This window comes from Gadus chalcogrammus, chromosome 7 (assembly GCF_026213295.1).
Source record: "Gadus chalcogrammus isolate NIFS_2021 chromosome 7, NIFS_Gcha_1.0, whole genome shotgun sequence".
Taxonomy (NCBI): Eukaryota; Metazoa; Chordata; class Actinopteri; order Gadiformes; family Gadidae; genus Gadus; species Gadus chalcogrammus.
Genome location: NC_079418.1, coordinates 26,543,368 through 26,560,069, shown reverse-complemented (window position 1 = coordinate 26,560,069; position 16,702 = coordinate 26,543,368). Strand labels below are relative to the sequence as shown.

The following is a 16,702-nucleotide window of genomic DNA, read 5'->3' as shown; positions in this document are numbered from 1 at the left end:
GAGGAAGAAGAGGCATAAAAGAAGTTCCAGGCCAATAAAGGTAATCAAGCAAGGAAATAAGGCTAAAAGGGAGGGGAATTATTATGTTTCGGTTCACTGTTGACGTGCTTTCCTTTTCAACCGTTGCTATATCTGTTTTATGTTACTGTATTGATATTTAGTTTTGTCTGCTATGTGTAAAGTGTCAATGTCGTCGACTATATTTGAAAGTTAGCATATTTATTTGATAATCAATTGAGTGTACATTTTGTGTAAGTTAAGTATCAGTCAAGTTTCAAGATTGTATCCCTTAAGTGTCAGTTGACACTTACTTTACATTCCATAATTTTTGCTGTGACCGCTAGTTATTTTTCTTAAATTATTTATTTGAGCATTTCACCCTCTGGTGGCGCTAATAGGAACTACATGTGTGTATGTAAAATTTATACAAAGCCTTCAAGTTAAGTTCCTGGGATGAAAATCACAGTACACTAAATGTTCCCTACAAACCCACAATATTTTGTTATATATTGTGTTATAATGCATCAACTTTTTATTTTCTATTTATTAAATTAAAATGGGAGCACCTGTAATGTGACCCGATTTCCGCCTAGGGATCAATTAATAATATCTGATTATGATTTCTGATGATCTCCTTAATCTATAAATGTATTTTCTCACACAGAGGCACATCGTGGTGGACACATTCTTCGGCTATGACGAGGAGTCCATGGACTCTGAGACCTCCTCCGTGGCCTCTTTTAGGATGGAACGGACCCCTGCTACCCCTGATGAAGACATGCACCAGGTAGCGAGGACGCCCATCCTCACCTTTCCAGCTGGGCTTTCATGTCGCTGGTTGTTGTGGGATCTTAATGCTTCACAGTAGAATCATAGGCATTAACGAAATTATTTTCGTTTTCTATTTATAAAAAACTCTATGCATACATACATTTATTATTTAGAATGGGAATGTCTGTAATGTGACCCAATTTCTGCCTAGGGATCAAGAAATAATTTCTGATTATGATTTCTGATGATCCCCTATGATTATGATATTACGATGGTATGCTTTGTTTTGCTAAAGAGAGAGTGTGTGTGTGTGTGTGTGTGTGTGTGTGTAACCAGGGTTTGGCCAATGAGGAGTCGGAGCTGCGGTTTCGCCAGCTGACCAGGGAGTACCAGGCGTTACAGCGAGCCTATGCGCTGCTGCAGGAACAGAAAGGAGGCTTACTGGATGCAGAGATGGAGGCCAAGGTAACACCATGCAGCAGTATAGAGAAATAGGGTGTTGCAACAGATATGTGTTGGAATTTGTTGCATTTATAGAGCTTTTAAAGGTTACCAAAAGCGCTCTTTATAAAGAGTGTGTGGGTATGGGTACGATGGGGTGCTGACCACACCTCATCCACTACTAGTGTGTAGCACCCCCCTGTGCTAACAGCTCAGGAGGTATAGCTGGTTGGCTGGCAACCACAAGGTTGTTAGTTTGATACCCGGCTCCTCCTAGCTGCGTATCGAGGTGTCCCTGAGCAAGGCACCTTACCCTAACTGCTCCCGACGCGACGAGTTGGCTTTTGCCTTGCATGGCCGTCGTAGTGTTAATGTCTGCATGTGTGGGTGAATGTCAGTTAATATTGTAAAGTGCTTTGGATAATAGCGCTATTAAATGCAGTCCATTTACCATTTACAAAGGTAGGCATGTTCGTACAAGAGCAAGGTTGGCACTTTGTCCAGGACACAAAGTGTCAAAACTTTTAACCATTTTCTAATTGATATCTCGATATAAGAAGCTGATTCTGGTTACCGTGTTGTCTATACATCAGTTGTAACATTATCTCTTTATGGACCGCCCACTAAACAGTTCACCTGTAGTGCAGACATTTACAGCTATTTGCTGGAAAATTGTCTCAACTACAATGATAACAATGCTAATGAAAAAAATAAATTATATACCGACACAGATATGAAAATAATAAAGGATATCTTGTTATAATATGCTACTTTGCCAATCAGTCTCCATTGCCACTTAGAGACTACAACCTTTTATATTTTTTTAAGATTTATTTTTATGCTTTATTAGAGAGTGAGATAGAGAGGAAGGTATGGGAGGGGAGATCATGCAGCAAATGACGACGGGCAGGATTCAAACCCGGATCGCTGCGCTCAGGACTGAGCCTATATAGTACCCAGTGAGTCACCTGGGCGCCCTAAAATATCTACCTTTGAAAAATCTGGGAGATCATGGTCTAAATCTTTCCGTACCACGATAACAAAATCTGTGAATAAAACTGAACTTTAAATGTCTGGCTATTTGTACATTTTGAATTGCAGTGGAGGGGTGCTTGGTATTTGCGTCATTCCTGTATTGTTGTTCTGTCCTTTCAGGCCCAAGATCAGCTCCAGGCGGACACTCTGCGCTACAAGGCCAAGATAGAGGACCTAGAGAACGAGCTGAACCTCAAAGGGCAGGTGCGATGCCTACCACACACACATAGGCACACACAGCGACACAACAAAACAAATGTACAACAGTCAGTTCACTAAGAAGAAAATTATTATGGAAGCCCCTAAAATCCCATTGCTGGTTTGTCTTGGATCAAATATGAATGAACAATATCAAAAAGTAAATAAAGGAATAATGGGCCCCTGGTCAAACAGTTTTTTATCTGGAGGTCGTTGTTTCTCTATGTGATTTGAATTGAAAACTTTTTTGTTTTCAATTTTTGAAAACAATGTTAATGATTGCATTATTCTGATCTGGTATATATATCATGTCCCCTCAGGACTCGAAATGGGTGGAAGAAAAGCAGCTGTTCCTGCGTCGGAACCAGGAGCTTCTGGATCAGGTCAATCTCGAGTGATTTTGTCATTTTATTGTTGGATCTGTTGTTAAGACGCTCAAACTAGACAAAATCAGTCCTTCCTTTTTATAAAAAGGCTCCCTCTTTCTTTCCCTCTTTTTGTCTTTCTCTTTCTCATGTGCAGATGGAAAGGACAGAGAGTGATTCCAGCCGGCTTCAGCAGGAGCTTCAAGACTCCAAGGATCAGAACGAACTCTTGGAGTTCAGGATACTGGAGCTGGAGGTCAGACCGACAATAGTCCAATTTGAAATGTTCATTCTTCTAATTATTGACAAGCGTCTTGTGACCAGAGCATTTTATATTCAACATACCTACAAAGTTTCTCTGTTGTGAAAAAAACCTGCAGTGACCTACATTCCTGATACTTTGTATGTTATAAACATATGTCCTCCATGATCTTTAAGAAGTGGACTCTTAGAGGAGGTGGGGCTACCTTCAAGACCCATCGTTATCAACCTTATAAGGATTTGTATAGGGTTAGCACCTAAAACCACTGCTTGCAGCTTTAATTATCATTATTCTAATTGACTTCAGAAATGTTATAATGTCTGATCAGCACCTTTATCTAACCTTTAATTGATTCATTCAGGAGCGTGAAAGGCACTCCCCTCCCTTCAACCATCTGCGGCTGCACCCCTTCTCTGAAGGTGTCAGCGCGCTGCAGATCTACTGCATGAAGGAAGGAGTAAAGGTACCACCCAACTCCCGCCAAAGTATACTCAAGCAGGAAAAAACATCTCTCATCTATATCGTGATCTCAATTTGCCTGCCTTCGCTCTTCTCCCCAGGACGTGTGCATACCTGATCTCATCAAACTGCTCGATATTCTCGGAGACAACGGAGTAAGTTGAGCTGTTGCTGTTTGTGTTTTGTTACGTACAAATAATGCATTTATTAAAACTCAATAAAATGCGAACCGATTTTTTTTTTCTCCAGAATCTACGTAATGAAGAGCAGGTGGCCATTATTCAGGCTAGCACTGTGTTGTCTCTCGCGGAGAAGGTAAGCCCTTACCAATGCATTGAGTTGGGTGAACTACTGGAGAAAAAAAACGTTAGCCTAATGCCTGGTTGTCTTGCTGTTTGTCGCCCCCTAGTGGATCCAGCAGATCGAAGGGACAGAAGCGGCACTGCACCAGAAGATGATAGACTTGGAGATAGAGATGGCAAGTCAATGTGACTGAGCAGAGGATAAACGCTGTCAAGGCGTTATAACAAAGCATTCTGTCTTTTTTTTAAAACGGAATAGCCATGGATACTGCACAAAGATTGCATGAATTGCACGAATTCTTTGACTGTTCCTGTTTTCAAGTGATATTTCTACCTTGTTGTTTAGCACTTTATTTGTTTTTAAATATTTGTATATTTAAAATCGCACAAATTTACAGCAACCAACCCCAACAATTGTTCTGCGGTAAACCCTGCAGTCTAACATTCAGCCAGACAGTTGCACTCTCCCACAAAGGGATACATGTATTGTTGGTGTTAAAGCTGGGTCCCATTGAATGTATGGGAAAAAAATCACTGTTATGATGTCTCATGTTGTAATTTAGTTAACCAAGCCACACAAATAATACAAATGTATCGCAAGAGTAACCTCTGCTGTTCTTTGTCCGTAGGAAATGTTCTGTAAGCAGAAAGGGTATCTGGAAGAGGAACTGGACTACAGAAAACAGACATTGGACCAGGCCTATTTGGTAAGAGTGTGGGGTGTGCATGTTTGAGTCTTGCTATATTTTGTTTCACTAAATGTTTTCTTATATATTGAAGTATCGATGCGGTGTTTCTTCCTTTCTTCAATTGATTGACAATGTAATATAATAAATACATTACAACTGTGCACCCTTCAATATTTGTTTGTTTATCAAAGTCATAATGTCATTGCAATATTCAACACATACATGTATTTTTCCTAAAACAGCAAATCCAGGAGTTAGAAGCCACACTCTACAATGCCCTGCAGCAAGACAAGGTTAGTACAAACATATTCATATCCAACACCTTTCTTGGAGGTGACTTTACATTCGAAAAATCTGTTGAATTTCATCAGAGCTTTTAAAAAAAGAAATGAGTTTCCCTATTCTATGCCCTGTCCTGATGCAAGTCGGTTGCTCCTCCCCCCAGGTGATCAAGTACGGGGAGCCGCTGGACGAGCTGCAGAAGGACGAGCTGCGGACGTCGGTGGAGAAGCTGAGGAGGCAGATGCTCAGGAAGAGTCGCGAGTACGACTGCCAGATCCTCCAGGAGAGGATGGAGCTGCTGCACCAGGCGCACCAGGTGGGGGCGCAGAGACAGGGTGGATGTGGCTCTGTGTGGATGGTGCTATGATGTGCATGTGGAAATGTGGGTCTGTGTGTGTGTGTGTGTGTGTGTGTGTGTGTGTGTGTGTGTGTGTGTGTGTGTGTGTGTGTGTGTGTGTGTGTGTGTGTGTGTGTGTGTGTGTGTGTGTGTGTGTGTGTGTGTGTGTGTGTGTGTGTGTGTGTGTGTGTGCTGTTTCATTTTAGGTTCACAACCGTTTTTTGTGAGAATTCTGATGTCACCAAGTTTAAATAAGCATTGTTTAAATAGAAACATATCCAATTGAAGGTGCTCAATTTCATAATAACCATACTATTAAAATAGGTTAATGTATGGAAAATTACAACAAGAGTAAACAATACACCCATAAATATAATAAGAAAAACGAATTAATTGTAAATGGTTATCTTTCTCCCTAGCAGTCATATTATTTGAACTTCCAAAAAATCACCAATTAATCATACAAAAAATGGGTTTACTTAATTGTCTTAAGGTGTGAGTTCTGACTCCAATCTAGATTGACTCCAATCTAGTGGTGCCAATCTACACAACAATATATCACAATCACAAATATATTAATCTGACGAACACTCAATTGTGGGATTGCTACTTATGCATGTCTGTATGTATGGTGTGTGTGTACAAAAGATACATTGTGTTAACATCTTGGGCAATTTCCAAACAGAGAATCCGTGACCTGGAAAACAAGACAGACATCCAGAGGAGACAAATAAAAGATTTAGAGGAAAAGGTAAATAACACCTGTTATTGTTGTTATTGTCCAATCATTAATAACCAATGTAAAGATATGTTATATATATATATATATATATGTTGTGTGTATATAAATATAAATATATATATATATATATATATATAAATATAAATATATATATATATATATATATATATCTCAGTCTCTTTATGCTGACTTTGATTGTCTTCTTCTCTTCCTCCCACTATGTGTTTCTCTCTCCGTCCATCTTTCTTTATCCGTCCCTTTCTGTCTCCGTCTTGACTGTCTTCCTCTTTCTCGTCCCCAGTTCCTCTTTCTTTTCTTGTTCTTCTCCCTTGCCTTCATTCTTTGGCCTTGAAGGATGTGTGATTGTGTGAGGTAAGTAGCCCCAAAGAAACATCATGACCATGAGCAGACCATAACAACCCTTATTGTTTTTATCGGGGTAATAACCGAGGTATAGCCTCAGCTGGGGTTCAGTACACATAGAAAGTTCCATGCTTGCTCAAAGTGTTCTTTTTCAATCCATCGTCGTAGTGCCCCCTATGGGCTGATTTGTATTGCCTTCAGACTGCGGCCGTTTTTAGTCACACTCTACAATTGTGGAAAGTAAAAGAAAAGTGGCCGGGCGGTTTTGGTATGGCATGCTGATGATCATATTTGCTAATTACTATTGGCTACAGAGAAAACACTACTCACTCATCAAGAATCAAATGTGCTATTTTGCGTTCCAATTTGTTAGTTTTTTAAATGTCTGCATTTTTACACCTTGGAAAAATGTACAGCCCACCATATATTCTAATGTGGCTCTCTTTCTATTTCTTACAGGTGGTGTGGTACCCTGGAGGATTTATTTATGACTGCCGTATTTATTTTTAATTTTTTCCGTGGCAAAGTGTGAAATGTTTTCTCCTGTGTCGTATCAGTAGTGATGGCTGTGGGTTCTTTGGTTGTCAGTGGAGGTGAAGTCTGGATCCACACTATGGAAGAAGATAAAGGAGAATAATCTTTTTTTTTTTGGAGGGAGATTTTTCTCTCGCTTCTCTCACACATTCTCACTTTGGCTGTGGAGGACAGACTTTACGGAACTGCCATCTCAGAGAGAAAGGGACTAAAAGCAGTTTCAAAGGGTATGATGAGATATAGACTATACACAACTGTCTAGCTGCATGGTTCCCCATCCAAACACACATGCACCCACACAGTATATAAATAGTGTGTGTATGAAGTATACATACATTTAAACACAAACCAGTATGGGTTAAGTTCTCTCTGCCATGCAGGGTTATAATACACCATTTATACCACATTGCAAGTATGGATGAGTAAATACTAATTGATAGCTTGTACTAACCAGTAGATCACTCTCTCTTGCTTTCTTTATTTTTGAGGGGTTTCGCAGTATTCCTTCTCCTCAAAACATTAATTAGCCAGCTAAGGACTTGAGACTCGGGCCTCTTCCCCATGTACATTGGTACATCTGAAAACATGTGGTATTTGTCCATACGACTAGAAAGAACTGTTTTTAAAAAAATTCACCCTGGAAGGAGTTTTCCAGAAACTTTGTTTTCAGTGACATGAAATGAAATGCCGTTGTGGTGTAGCTGATAATGGTTCAGTATGCACATGGCTAATAAGCATATTGAATTCACAATTTGCCTAAACCAAACAAGCTTTGGATCACATTAAGTTTAAGATTGGCAAAGACATTCCCCTGGCAGCATGTTGTCCAGTGCTTATCCCAGTACTCAGTTCCTTGAAAAGCAGTTCCTGGGAATAAAGATTCCTAGTCCTATGGTTGGAAGCACGGCTCTCTGTCCCTTAAGCTTTATTTAGCCTGCTGCTTGTTGGCACAGTTCTGCCCAAGATGCCTGAAGCCGGTTGTGGACAACAAGGGGTTCACTGACGATAACTTGATGATCCAAGATGAAGTTATGTTGAATAAATGATTACTAAATGGTAGTTACCGTAAAATGTTTCTCCTACATCACAACAGCCTGAAAGGATTAGGTCCAACAGCAATCAAGCTTAGCCAAGTATAGGCTCCAGCTGATAAGGGGAGCAGCAAACAATACATTCTTCATTGCTTTCCCTATATGTAGTCGAGTGTGATCTTGAGCCAATACAACAAAAATGAATTAAATAAAACGAGTAGCCAATAGTTTCGCTATGGTTACTTCTTGAGGATTTGCGATACCTCCTTACTGACTTGGACTCGTCCTTAGCCCTAGTTCAGGTTTCTTATTAGTCATAGAACTGTTTTGATGATGATGATAAGATTATGATTACTTTTTGGTCTTGATATTTTACACCTTACAATCAATTATATTTGGACTCAAAGACTTTAAATGCCACTAGGAGAACAAATGATCCAGGCTGAGTACACAGGTTTCGCAGCGCTGAGGAGGGAAAATAAAAGGGAGTACAAAAAAAATTAAAAAGATTGTTGGAGAGAGTGACAATTGCGTCGCAACGATGTTTCACTGATGATCTATTGAACCGCAAACTCCGAATCTGCGGAAGTTCCTCCGTTAATATGAAGCTCTGTGCACCCAAACTCTAATGATCCTCTTTGCTCTAGAAGAAAAACAAAACACGCAACATACAAAAAATAATCGGGCAGATTTTAATCAACTGAAATATCTGGTTAGAGTATGAGTGTGAGAGTGTATGTGTGTGTGTGTGTGAATATGATTTTAATTTTTTCTACAACCCCTCCTTCCTCCAGTCAGTTATTGTGAATAGTTTGGGAGGGGAGCCCTATTCATTGCGATTGTAATATATACATCTGTTTATATGTACATGTGTCTTGTAGCCTCTCTGCTTTATTCCTGTGACTAGTTGCACCTCTCTTGTTGACGCCTCCGGTGGCTTGAGCAGTTGACACACTTAGCAGTGGTCGTGTTTTGATTGTGATGATTGCTGCGAAAAGAGGAAATGTACATTTCTTTGACCCTAATGAGTGCAAAAAAACGGGAGTATTGCCTTTGAACTCTTTGAGTCCCCTTTTAACTGTCCTTAATCGCTATGACACATCCTTTCCCAATATTGTGCTATTTTACCATGTAATACTCATACGGTCCAGCGGTTGGTTTAGTTGTACCTGTATTTAATTTCAAGTGAACCCAAGTATCCTCCTTTTTTGCCGTTTTCATTTTTACACTTTCCACATTGTATTTATGCCATTACATTACATGGTTTAATAATATAATGATACTAATACTGAGAAATGGATGAGAGCATTTTTTTGTTGAAAGGTCTGCAGGTGAATTGGCATGTATTGATGGTTTTATTATTATATTAGGTCTAAAAGATGATAATCTGATGAACCTTCTCCGATTTAGTTTTCTTTAAATTCCTCAACCACACCCTTTGCAACTGACATCTGCTATTTTGAAATGAATTAATGCACATTCAAATCTAGCCTTTTGAGACCATCATGTTTAAGTTGAAAAATGAGTGCCTCAGTCTGGAGAGTTAAAGGCACCCAGTGCAACTTTCGAGGCTTAAAAATAAACATTCAATTTCTAGTCTTTTTTACACGTAGTAAGTTTCAAAAACTCCATACCATTACATACCGACATTCAAGCAGCAAAGATGAGACGTCGTTGTGTGGTGAGAACTGATAGAAAATCGATAACAACAACAATGCCGCCATTTTCTTTATTTTTTGTAACCTACAATAAATAAAGCATGCTTCGAGTCAATGGAAAAATGGCTTCTCCCCACCGGCGATTGTTGTTGTTTACGATTTTCTATCAGTTCTCACCACACAGCGACGTCTCATCTTTGCTCCTTGAATGTCGATATGTAATGGTATGGAGTTATCGAAACTTACTACGTGTAAAAAAGACTAGAAATTGAATGTTTATTTTTCATTGAATGTTTACATAAAGTTGCACTGGGTGCCTTTAAAACAACAATTGCGGTAACCAGGGGTGTTTCTGAAATATCCGGGGCTTAGCCCAGAGGGAAAGGGAAAATACGCGTGTAGCGTATGCTTTACCTAAATAAACAAAATACACAGTTTATTGTAGCTTTAAATAGCTACCTGACTGCTGGGCTGCTTATCCCCGGGATCCTAAAGTTCCATTCAAGTTATTTCAGAGTAAAATGAATACAAGTGAGACAGTCCTTACATATATATATATATATATATATGTAGGGACCTACAAAAAGACAGTTATGAATACTAATTTTTTTATTTCATATGCGGCTAAATACCGTTTAATGAATAAATAGTGTGTTTTATTTAATTTGTGGATAAAGACAAATAAACTGCATGACCGTTACTCCTTTGTTTTGTGGTGGCTTGTTAGGCATTTTCAATGTGATTAAGCGAAGTAACATAAGCCAATACGATTTATGTACTGCTGCAAACTCTAGAAAGGAGCGCGTGGTTTACGCCTCGTTTCCACATACGTATGTTTTTCGTATCCGTGCTTCCATAAATTTACGGAAGGAGTCGCTAGTGTTTTACGTACGGACATGAATTTATTTACGGACAAAAGATGGGGGAGCGTATGATAATGGCCGTTTTTAGGAGAACGGTACTTTGGAACATGAGGATCGACATATACAGAGATAAAAACAAAACCAACTAGGCTTGGAAAGAGATCGGCGAGGAGTTTGGCCTGCCAGGTACTTACATGTTTCGTGAAAAACATAAAAACGTCCATACGGTATCTCCGTAAAACGACGGCGAAAGTTACATTTTTTGAACGTATATTACGGACATACCGGACAGAAATTTTACGGAGGGGAGGAGTCTCGGAGGAAAAACGGACATTACGGAGAATCACATAGGAATGAATGGACTTTCGGTCGGAGACGGTTGGATCGCATACGAGAATGTACGTATGTGGAAACGAGGCGTAACGGAAAGAGGAATGCGTGGGCTTAACGAAAAAAGGAGTGCGGGGGTTGAACGGTAAAAGTGTGATAATTGTAGACGGAATACGTGGTGTTGGATACTAGTATTTTATAGAGTGTTGGCACAGGTATCTCTGGCAGAGAAACGTTGTGTGTCACTGGAAGTTTGTGACTTTCTACTCCACCGGAGAGGAAAAGACTTTGGCGGTTGGTTAGCTCCTGTGGCTAACCAAAGAGGGACTCTGCTACCGGACCTGCGTTGCACACTGGATTATAATTTTAGCCTTGATAGTTTGGTTGTTAACCAAACTCATTGACTCTGCCTTGCTGCTCGTCCATTCCTTCGGATACGTGAGTAACGGAGGACGGAGAGTGTCGTTGCTCCTTAAAGCAACTCAGGATTTGTTTTCTCCAATGTGCACCAACTGATGGGCCCCAACGGTTAGAAACCCAAGCGCTTGGTAATAGATACATTTAAACCGGTGAATAGGATTTGAACCGGTTCATCGCAGGCAAATCAGTTCATGTTTTTTTTTTTTTTTAAACCAGTCTCCAATAGAGAAAATGCTGGCTGTTCCAAGAAAGAAAGAAATAAATCACACTAATACAAAATATTATTAAAACACACTAAAAATATATTTTAAGTCCTTTATGAACGGGAGGACCGATCTTAACTATACATCTTAACTTAATACTTTATGAACAAAAGAATCATCATGAAATAAAGAGCTGCCACACGAAAGATGGGCACCATTCAGGGAGGCATGCGAGATAAAGTTCTCGGGATGCTCAAAGCTGCTTCACGAAGTGGTCAGCCGTGTCTTTGTTGGCATATAATTCGGAGAGTTCGGCATGGGCCATCTGTAGGGAGTCCATGTCCATCTCATCAGACAGACGGGACTTGTAGTCCTCCACGACGCCATCAATCTCTCGCATGAATTGTGTTCCCCCCGACTTGAACCCAGCATAAGATGTCAGAGAGTGATCCCCCATGACATCTGTACACAACTTCCAACAGAGATACGCCAGATTCCTCATCTGTGGCGCCAGTCCTGTGTGGTCATCATGGGAGAACACCTGATACGGATCCTCCTTCAATGACGTCATCACATTTCTCCAGATGGCTAGCTCTCCCTTGAGGGTTGTGAGGAGCCGGTTCGTGACGAGTCTTTAATTGATCGGAATTCCGCCTGAGTGCTTCTGAACGAGTATCGCTGTCGATGCGGGCATACTCGTCTTCCGCAGTGTCTGCCGGCACTTCCGACATTTTCTCCCGGTACCAGTCCCCCAAATGGTCAACAAACTGGGAATCAGTTTGTCTCATGTTCCGATCGTGCATTCCTGTCACGATTTGATTCCAGTTGAAGTCCGGACGTCTGACCATCGCCCGGTGAATCAGGATGCCGGACGTGTGTCCACTATTGGCCGCTTGCCATATTACCTGGGCACAATCCTTTAATCCCATGTCAATCATGTTTTTCGTCAGGAACTTAATTAGAGCTCCCCAGTCTGTGACCCCATCACCGAAAAGACCCCCCCACATTTCTGCGATCATCCCGCGCTCCAGGCGGACCAGGTCATCACCGGAAGCCGCAGAAAATCCCCGCGTCCGTTTTGTGCACCATTGCGAGGTAGCGGACCCGCGCTTGGCAATAGTGCACAGGAAATTAGCGAAGGCGTTGTTGAAGTTCAAATGCGCTTCAGCACGCCGACTGGAGTTGAAGGCGCCAAGGGCATTGAGGTCTGCATCAAATTCTCCATCTTGGTCTCGTCGGGCAGTTGCGGAACACGCGCGCCAGTGTCTCCAGGAGCAACAACTCCATGTTTGTTGCACCACCATAGAAGCGCCCGATTGAAGAAGTCTACCTCTTCAGTTGGCGAAGTGATTCTCTGTGAGAAAATATTCAGCTGCACGCGCTGTGATTTCCTTAATGGGGTCAGCCAACTGCGAGTTGACATGGATACGGTATGCCACTACCATATCCACAATCACAGCTGCCATTGGAAACACCAGATCAGCCGAAATGTTCTTCTTCTTTTTTTGAGTTTATTTGGCGGTTGGCAAACCAATATGGTGCATTACCGCCACCTACTGTTTGTTTTAGAGCTTCGATGGAGGTTATACGTTATAAACTATGCAAACAACTTAATGGAACACCCAGCTGTATATCCTGTTTCAGTGCCTTTTTTGCCAACATGTCGACAACCTCATTGCCTTCTACTTGAGCATGGGATGGGACCCATAAAAAGCCCACCGTTATTTGCATTCTTTCTATTTTAAACAAACTCTGAAGAACCTCATAAACTAGATCAGGCCTACAGGTAGATTTGCCATTTGAAATGCTGATTAGAGCTGCCATTGAGTCTGAGCAAATGATGCATCTACTTGACCTTCCCTCTTCTATCCACCAGAGAGCCAATACAATGGCTAACAGCTCCACTGTGAATACTGCTAAATGATCTGACGTTCTTTTGATAATTGATACATTAAACTGTGGTATGTGTACTGCTGCCACTGTCCTACCTGTGTCTGGATCTTTTGACCCGTCTGTAAAAATTTGAATTGACCCGTTATACTTCACTTATATACAGTTGTATCAAACTATTCATTCCTCCAAATTCATTACATTGTTTTGATTTCTTAATAATTTCAAGATCTACTATAGGCATGGGGAAAAGCCACGGGGGAGTTGCTGGTAGTCACCCTGGTATCTATGAGGCTGCGGTCATATTGTCAATGAATAAGATCGCTGAACTTGAGGCAGTTTGGCTTCAACAACAAGTGTTGGCTCTTACCGCTCTGGCAACATAGTTGCCAAAATGGCTGGTTCTAATTTGGCGAGTTCTCATATTATTTTAGTTCAGGAACTTTTTCAAAGGGTAATTCTTATCCTGTCATCGTTATTTCTCTATATGTGGATGGAAACAATCAGAATAGTGTAAAATATTCTCCTTTAACATTCAAAAACTTTGCATAGAATCCCTCAATTGACAGTATTAAGGGGAATGACAGAGGCTAATTAAGGCGCAGCTAACTAGCGACTGCCTTAACTGTGCTTTTCCCTTCTTGATTTTTAATTCCCTTTTCAAGAATTTCATTTTATGTCCGGTTAATGTAACCATGAAATGTAATATATTAAAATATACCTACCTATCTATCTTTTTTATTTTTCTTATTTTTTTATTAAACCCACTACGCTCCGTCCTTATTTTGTGTACATTACTATTTAAACTAAAAAAGGTATTATTGAAGAAAATAAAAAGTCCACACATTATATTTGAATACCCTTGTTTTCATTGGGGTAGCATAGTGTTTGTAGGTTTTGTTTGATTTTGTTATTAGTTATTCAATAACAGGAAGTGGGCGTATCCAGTGTTTCCCCTAGGATGGAGTTGCAGCAGCGGAGGGGAAATGTTATGTTTTGCGCACAATTTTTTTTGTGTGCTCGCAAAGCGCAACCTGCCGGGAGGTTTCTATGTGTCTACTGGCAACATACATACAGTACATTTGTGCACATTAATGAGCAGGGAAAATAAGGAGAGATTGAACATATTACAAGTATAATCTTTAAAAACATTATTTACATTTATTTAACAAAAAATATTTATATCAACAACCACCCTATACATTAAAATCCCATAACCCAAATACTACAACAATCGAAAAGGTCTGTGCCTCAAACCAATGCATCTTCCCACTCCCTCCCCTCTCCCCATCACAGTGGTTGTCGTAGGAGCATAAATAGGCCATGCCTCTATTGAACAAGTTTTGGGGCTCTAGAGTCAATAATGGCGACGCTACTGAAAATGTTGCTAAAAAAAATGTATGTTGACATTTTTGCTAAAAATAAATTTCTTAGAAATAAGTAGAGATATATCTTTCAAAACATAAGGTTGCAGTAAGACCATAAAGAGCCCTGAGGGCGTTTTCATTGCCATAACAACGTGAGCTAATCAACAAGTACAACATGTTCTAGACCAGTGGTTCTCAATCATTTTTCTTTGATTAGGAGACAGGAGACAGGGAGACAATGTCTGTCTCCTAGGAGACAGACATTTTATCACGCCCTCCCTGAATTGAAATAGCCAACTATTGAGAACCTGCTAATATTTATTTATTTAGATTAATAAAATTAACGGAGATAACATCTGCAACAACTTAAAAAACTATTTCCAACTTCAGTTTATTAACTCAATTTGTAACATTTAAACAAGACTGCTAAGTCTGTGTGAATCTCAAAACAAAAAAAAGCAAATGATTCACTGGGGTTTGCATTTAATTATAATATTTTTAAAAAGTAAACATTGGTCACTTGTCAGCTTCATCAGCTTATTCCCTTTCAAAAAAAATAATATATGTTCATCTTTCAAGCATGAATAAAGACACCAAGTCCCTCTGTCATGACTTTGTAAGATCAAAATTCTTGTAAAACTTCTGACCCCCAATAAAATAAGTAACCTATTAAAATAAATAAATAAATACATAAGACACTAAGTCCCCTCTGCCGCTCACACCCCCCCTGACACTTTTAATCAGCTGAGGGCGTTTGCCTGAGTCTCATAGTATTAGAACATGTTGTACTTGTTGATTAGCTCACGTTGTTATGGCAATGAATACGCCCTCAGCTGATAAACTAATGCCAGCATTTTTTTTCAACAGAAAATTAACACCCATATCAACATATATTTGATATTTTTCTGCTCCTTGCACCTAATCATGCTTATCATGCTACACAGCATTACAAGGCTCTGCCGACTAAAACATGAAGCAATTCAAGAAGAGGCATATATAGAATCGTCTTGTGGTCAACTGTCATTTAATAGACAACTGACAGATTATGTCAAGGTTTTAAAATTATGGTATTATTATTACCAGGTCATGTTATAACACAGCTGGAAATGATGGATTTTCTGATAAAGACTAGCTAGCCTTTTTGACAGACAAAACAGCAGAAACTATGTTAGGTGCGCTCGTGCTGCATATTTGGTTTTGTCAAACAGGAGACGCCCACCCACCAATCCGAGGTTAGAGATTCCTGAAGGAAGGTTGCGCTCGATTTCACTAGCCCATTTGAGCCTGTTCATTAGTGTACAGCAGGGTTCCCCAATTAGTTTTTCCAGAGGGCCAAATTTGGTCAAACATGCCATGCCAAGGGCCGAAATGTCGTTTCATTTTTCTAATTCGCCATTTTTATGTGCAAATTTAGCTTTAATTATAATTACTGTTTTTGCGATAATGCAGGAGGGCTAGATCAATTAGGTTTAAATAGCATCCAGCTTCGACTGGAGGGCTTCAATCGCTTCGTACATGTCAGCAACAGTGTGGTTCTTGCCTTGTAGCTGCAGGTTAAGGTGATTCAGATGAGACATGATGTCACAAAAAATTAACATCTGCCAACACCTTGGCGTCAGCCCGCCAGAAATTCGCGGGCTTTTGGGCTCTGCAGGCTGGATAAAAATGACACACGTTCATCACGCAGGTCGCACACCCTCTCCAACACACGGCCTTTACTCAGCCAGCGAACATCGTTGTGCAGCAACAGATCTTTGTGTTCAGCTGACATTTCCTCGGCACCTGCTTTCATAGCTCCACAACTTTTGTTTAGATTTTTTCCTCTTGATTTAAGATTTCACCAGCCATGTGAATTGCACATTGTTTAATGAACTCTGCATCAGCAAAGGGCTTCTTAGCTTTATCAAGCATCCAGAAAACATGCAATGAAGCAGCTGTTGCGCTCTCTTGTGCCGATGCCGTTTTGCATATGGTTAAAACTGACCGCTTGTATGATGTCAACATGCTTGCAATCTTTGGTTTGCGTTGCTCAGATTTTTCTGGGAAACTTCCATTAAAGCTGGCAGCATGCAAACAGTTTGTGTCAGGTTGTCCGATTTAATGACAGCCACCCTCTGCTTGCATATTAAGCATGTCGGCTTTGCGTTGGCATGGTCCGGT

At 40.3% G+C, this 16,702-nt stretch overlaps 1 protein-coding gene across 1 annotated transcript in view; it reads left to right on the top strand.

The window, feature by feature from the left end:
- jakmip2 (janus kinase and microtubule interacting protein 2) overlaps window positions 1–9,075 on the top strand; it is a 22,416-nt gene extending 13,341 nt beyond the window's left edge. Inside the window, exons 9-24 of the mRNA XM_056595608.1 lie at window positions 1–40; window positions 665–787; window positions 1,108–1,236; window positions 2,368–2,451; window positions 2,766–2,828; window positions 2,968–3,066; window positions 3,434–3,535; window positions 3,633–3,686; window positions 3,781–3,846; window positions 3,941–4,009; window positions 4,463–4,540; window positions 4,765–4,815; window positions 4,968–5,120; window positions 5,827–5,892; window positions 6,185–6,255; window positions 6,706–9,075. The exon at window positions 1–40 is cut by the window's left edge and continues 17 nt beyond it. Of these exons, the coding sequence (XP_056451583.1) occupies window positions 1–40; window positions 665–787; window positions 1,108–1,236; window positions 2,368–2,451; window positions 2,766–2,828; window positions 2,968–3,066; window positions 3,434–3,535; window positions 3,633–3,686; window positions 3,781–3,846; window positions 3,941–4,009; window positions 4,463–4,540; window positions 4,765–4,815; window positions 4,968–5,120; window positions 5,827–5,892; window positions 6,185–6,235 (1,228 nt within the window). The 3' untranslated portion in view covers window positions 6,236–6,255; window positions 6,706–9,075. The remainder of the gene's footprint in view (window positions 41–664; window positions 788–1,107; window positions 1,237–2,367; window positions 2,452–2,765; window positions 2,829–2,967; window positions 3,067–3,433; window positions 3,536–3,632; window positions 3,687–3,780; window positions 3,847–3,940; window positions 4,010–4,462; window positions 4,541–4,764; window positions 4,816–4,967; window positions 5,121–5,826; window positions 5,893–6,184; window positions 6,256–6,705) is intronic.
- The last annotated feature ends 7,627 nt before the right edge of the window (window positions 9,076–16,702 follow it).